Genomic DNA, 5543 nt, shown 5'->3' on the forward strand with positions numbered 1-5543 from the left:
ACCTTGTAAGCAGCACGAGTCAGAAAATCTCACGTTTCCAAGGGGCGGACTTATGGATTGTACTGCAGCAGAACTCATTGATCAACTTAAATGTATCATTTTAATTCCTTCCTGAAAACTTCAAGTGCTTTCAGCCAGATCTGTAAAGGACAGTCAACAGCCCTTGGTGCAAATAACCGAACAAATTTGACCTATTACTATTTTTTTCCAAGAATGTTTTAATAAAGTTATTGTGATGCAACGTACTGAATGAAGGCGCACGTAAAAAATCTGCCCTCAGCCTCTGTGTCATCCGACCCAGAATATACCGAGGAGAGTAGAACTTCTTGCTTTCTTTGAGCGACCGCAGTAATCTTCATTCAGTCTTGAGTTGGCAGTTTTATAGACTGACACCATCGTTTGTTGCTGCCGGTCGAGCTCCGGTCGAGTTCGACATAGAGCATAGCAGAAAAATGAAGTCGCGGTGAAAGGTACTGAGGTAGGTTGGAACAGCCGTCACTTGATATGAGAGATACTCGGGGAAGCCCGCGATCAGCAGTTGGTAAGTTACTGGTGGTCGCATGAAGACGAACCTTGTCAGTACACTTGGCCTTCATTATCAGACTAACCAAAAAGTGTATGACTGAACACCGAATAAGCCAAGCCAATGTTCGTTTCGCGCAGGTCGGCGATCTTTCAAATCAGGAAAGATCTGTGGTAAGCTAGCTTTTGAACTATCTACGACCCACCCACTTCTATACAGTGAACAGACGGGGTATCATCGTCTGGTAATCCGTAAAAGTAGATGCCTATTTACTTGTTTTCGATTGTGTTTACGTGAAGCTTCGTACTCGATCACACCTCTCGGTCACTCGATTAGTTAGTTGGCTATAAACAGTGTGTCAAAGTACAGTTCTTCGAGCTCCTGTAGTTTCGGTGATGGAAAGTTGAGAGACTCGGGTACTGACAGCCACACGTGTATAAAGTTGATATGGCCTTTGATAAGAAGGCTTTTGGTCACCAGTTGCTATGCTGTGGGCGCGCATACTGCTGACATCAGTGTCTGTTGACTATAAAGCAGTCTAAGACGCACTTAGAGAACTGTTTCAATCACCTTACTACGTGGCAGAACTTATTCTCCAAAAATAAAGGAATTAGGCAAATCAAACGATTTGAGCAGTCAACTCAATCGGATCTACTCACGTGGCAGTAAACAGCCAATCACCTACGGAATCGTAACTTGTATGTAGCGTTATCTTCAGTTGCACAGCGTGTCAGCCACTGGTGCGCATGGCTCCCACGGTTAACTGATTCCTTGGACTACTTTAAATATGAACGAAAAGATCGACCTTGGCTTCTTGTGATTAGTATCAATCACTTTTGAAATAGTATCTTCCAAGCTGGAGAATGAATGACGGTTTAAAAATTAGCGTTTTTCGATTGAGTATAGCGCGGTATAGTCGAGGTGTGATAAATTTAATGAGATTCCGTCTTAATTGATCCGCTAATAGCACTGCAGAGGGCTGTCCAGTTCTCGGGCTTGTAACCTTGCGAAATCGGGTGTATTAAAACACGAAAACAATATGTATGATAAAACGTGCTATTGCAAAGGGTAGATTTGAGGTAAGAAAACTGTATAATACACGCAGATTGGGCGATGCTTATCCGCTGCGATTCAGTGAAAATTTGTCTGCTTTCAGTTTACGATCCTGTGACCGACAGGATTGTCGAAAAGAATGTTGCCTGAGGGTACCTCCTGGATCTGGCCGGCGTTCCTTCGAGGTTGTCCGGAACAGACTGGAACCAAATACGAGCGGCAGCTTCCGATTGGTCTTGTGCAATGCAGTATTTGATGTGGAAGTTTTGTTGTCGTGGGAGCGAACTGTGGCTTGTGAAAGGGAATCATGCAGACTGCGTGAGGTGGGGATTCCCAGTTGACCTAGTAAGCGTATGGTCAGGACGAGAAAATGCATGCTTTAATCGATTAGCGGGAAGGGTTTTGTTTGTTCAAACAAGAAGCGCTATTCTAGTGATTAAACTCATTTGTAGACTGTTGGATCCACACTCTTTGTAATTGCTCCACCAAAACGATTCAATGTTGGCCAGCCAGATGCACCCTGTTTACACTCTGATTGGTCAGTGGTAAGAAGGTCGGTGCCCAAAAAAGATTGGTCTCGTGATGGTCTTCTTAGAGCTCAAAAGAGCTGGGATTGGTAACCCTTCTGAATTTTTTGAGGTACTGACTGAAATCCAATGAGCAGTATTCGTTTAATCCTCATTGGAAACTGTCCAAGGGAGCCTCGAAATGACGACCTGCCCGCTAACAGTTTGAACAAGTAATATCGTTGAACCACCAGCGGCTAATCTGCTGCTTGCCACTCATCCTTCAACAACAGAAACCACATCACATGGTCACGCAGAATTCACTGGCTCCTCTCACATGGAAGTTTCACTCATCAAATAAATTTAGCTCTTCCTCTGAACTACTTATATGTTTTTGGTAGTATAAGTTTCGGGGAGTTTCATTTGACATTCCATTCCAATCTATGCCAAAACCCCAAAGAGCAGCGCACAGCTGTTTCATCCCTGCTTGGAATCACTAGCGCTGCAAAAGTTTGACGAAAGTTTGATACAGTGTTTAGTTTTGACTTGCTGTTTCTTTCACGTGTGCTACACTCAGCAAGTCATTTCCACAAAGCCTTAATAATATGACCGCTGTACCAGTTCTCTTCATTTAAATGATGTATTGCCTCCATTGCAAAATGGCCAACTCCTATGCACATAGAAACTGGACAAATGCTAGCTCACCGTGCAACCATCCCTCTCGTGTATTTTATGGTTCACCAGTGCCACGCCCTAACTTCAGCTGGCGCTTGGGCGTTTACGGGAATTCACTTTACACTTGAACTCAGATAGAGTGGTCAGTGTACTGGCGTCAAGCCAAGAAGTTTAGGGCTCGTTTAGGTGTAACACCCTTTCGGTGCCTAGCTGCCATGCTACCCGAAAGAAGCACCAGGGCTGGGATACTGCCAGGTTGCCCAAGCCTAGACAGGCGAAGTCGCGAGGCAGAGGTCGGTTTCGAACCACGGGCCTTCCGGTCAGTAAATTTACGCTATAACAACTTGAGCCATCTCGCATCAGACTTGGTATTACTACTCATTGTAGACGTTCCCGTATTCCCGCGATTCCACGGGATTGTGCACGGTTGGAATCACAACAATTTCCACAACACATTGTTCATAAATTTTTTGACGGTATGTGTTCTAATGAGTGATTTATTAGGATCACTTTGTTCTCTTGGACAAGAATAAATGGTCTCAACCCTTTGGGAGGGAACTCCAACACAAAGATGAGACGGGGATTTAGATTGTACCGCATCATCGGTACACTTTGGACTGGTCGGATTTGGGTGGTTGTTTGCGTTAATTTTCTACTTCATTTGGGACCACACACAGCTCGTGGTTTCAGTTTACAAAGCCTGCACCGCATCGAAGTGCGCGCATCTGATGTTTCGATTTATATGCGCAAACCTGGCGTGAGATTCAGCCGGTAGGGAGTTGAGCGTCCGTCGACACCAAGACGACTGGTGTGCAAATGAATGTATTTGGCAAAAACGTACTAAAGTTTTTTAACCTGAAGTTAAATTTCGATGGTAGTCTTCACCATTAACAGGGCTGTGGGCTTAACCGAACTCTTGCACAGCCTCGTGAACTTGTGTTTTGGAACCAGTCATCCCACGCGCTAGCGAGTTTACCCTTTAGGTTTTTTGGAGCTTTGGGTTATAGAAATTCTCCTTATCTGTATTTATCGTTGACATTTCTTTTACCAGATTACTGCTTGAACGGACAAAGTTCGTTATGGCTCATTCGTTCTGGTGCCTTTGTATTCGTGTGCTAGAAAAAAGCGGTTCTCAGTTTTTACACGAAATTTCACAAAATCAATATTGCTACAGATCAATCAACCAACAGTTTATACCCGTGTTTCGTTTTCAAAAAGAAGCTGAAAGTTTAGGACGCTTGAATACAAAATGGTACGGGTGTTTGATGTCTAAAATTTGATAGAAAACCGACTTCGGAGCTCCAGTGTATTAATAAATGTCAAGTGACCTTGTTGAGGTTCAACAACAGGGACATAAACAGTAAGGAACGCTGAAACTGCACCGTTCATTAAATATGTTCATAGAACTACAGAGGTTTGCATTCATTTAAAAGTGAGCAACATGATTCTACGGGATTAAGACATATACCTGTTTTTGTCTCACTGTATCATTTAAAAACTGCTAATTTGCCTTCAGGCTGGGCACCTTGAAACACGCAAATTCATCCTGTTCTATTATTCGATCAGTCACCCCACCCCAAGTTAATGAATATTTCCGATTCATATCACCGTCTTGCACGTTGCCAGTTGGGGTCATTTTCCAGCGAGACACTTACTTGAAACATTTCGATCTTAGCAATGTTGTGGAATGTCGGTAGCTCGAGTGCGCTGTTTGGTTGTTGGTCTGTTCGCCGAGCTTGGCAGTTGGATTGCAAACGTTTCATCACCAATCGAGGTGACATCATCAGTGCAGGGTTGAGTGCCCTGACAATGTCACCTCGATTGGTGATGAAACGTTTGCAATCCAACTGCCAAGCTCGGCGAACAGACCAACAACCAAACAGCGCACTCGAGCTACCGACATTCCACAACATTGCTAAGATCGAAATGTTTCAAGTAAGTGTCTCGCTGGAAAATGACCCCAACTGGCAACGTGCAAGACGGTGATATGAATCGGAAATATTCATTAACTTGGGGTGGGGTGACTGATCGAATAATAGAACAGGATGAATTTGCGTGTTTCAAGGTGCCCAGCCTGAAGGCAAATTAGCAGTTTTAAATGATACAGTGAGACAAAAACAGGTATATGTCTTAATCCCGTAGAATCATGTTGCTCACTTTTAAATGAATGCAAACCTCTGTAGTTCTATGAACATATTTAATGAACGGTGCAGTTTCAGCGTTCCTTACTGTTTATGTCCCTGTTGTTGAACCTCAACAAGGTCACTTGACATTTATTAATACACTGGAGCTCCGAAGTCGGTTTTCTATCAAATTTTAGACATCAAACACCCGTACCATTTTGTATTCAAGCGTCCTAAACTTTCAGCTTCTTTTTGAAAACGAAACACGGGTATAAACTGTTGGTTGATTGATCTGTAGCAATATTGATTTTGTGAAATTTCGTGTAAAAACTGAGAACCGCTTTTTTCTAGCACACGAATACAAAGGCACCAGAACGAATGAGCCATAACGAACTTTGTCCGTTCAAGCAGTAATCTGGTAAAAGAAATGTCAACGATAAATACAGACAAGGAGAATTTCTATAACCCAAAGCTCCAAAAAACCTAAAGGGTAAACTCGCTAGCGCGTGGGATGACTGGTTCCAAAACACAAGTTCACGAGGCTGTGCAAGAGTTCGGTTAAGCCCACAGCCCTGTTAATGGTGAAGACTACCATCGAAATTTAACTTCAGGTTAAAAAACTTTAGTACGTTTTTGCCAAATACATTCATTTGCACACCAGTC

At 43.2% G+C, this 5543-nt stretch overlaps 1 protein-coding gene across 1 annotated transcript in view; it reads right to left on the reverse strand.

The window, feature by feature from the left end:
- Positions 1-1571: 1571 nt before the first annotated feature.
- T265_13572 (hypothetical protein) overlaps positions 1572-5543 on the reverse strand; it is a gene marked incomplete at both ends in the record, with an annotated part of 44418 nt that continues 40446 nt past the window's right edge. Inside the window, one exon of the mRNA XM_009169531.1 lies at positions 1572-1918. Within this exon, the coding sequence (XP_009167795.1) occupies positions 1641-1918 (278 nt within the window). The remainder of the gene's footprint in view (positions 1919-5543) is intronic.

The sequence above is a fragment of the Opisthorchis viverrini genome (genome assembly GCF_000715545.1).
Source record: "Opisthorchis viverrini unplaced genomic scaffold opera_v5_81, whole genome shotgun sequence".
Lineage (NCBI taxonomy): Eukaryota > Metazoa > Platyhelminthes > Trematoda > Opisthorchiida > Opisthorchiidae > Opisthorchis > Opisthorchis viverrini.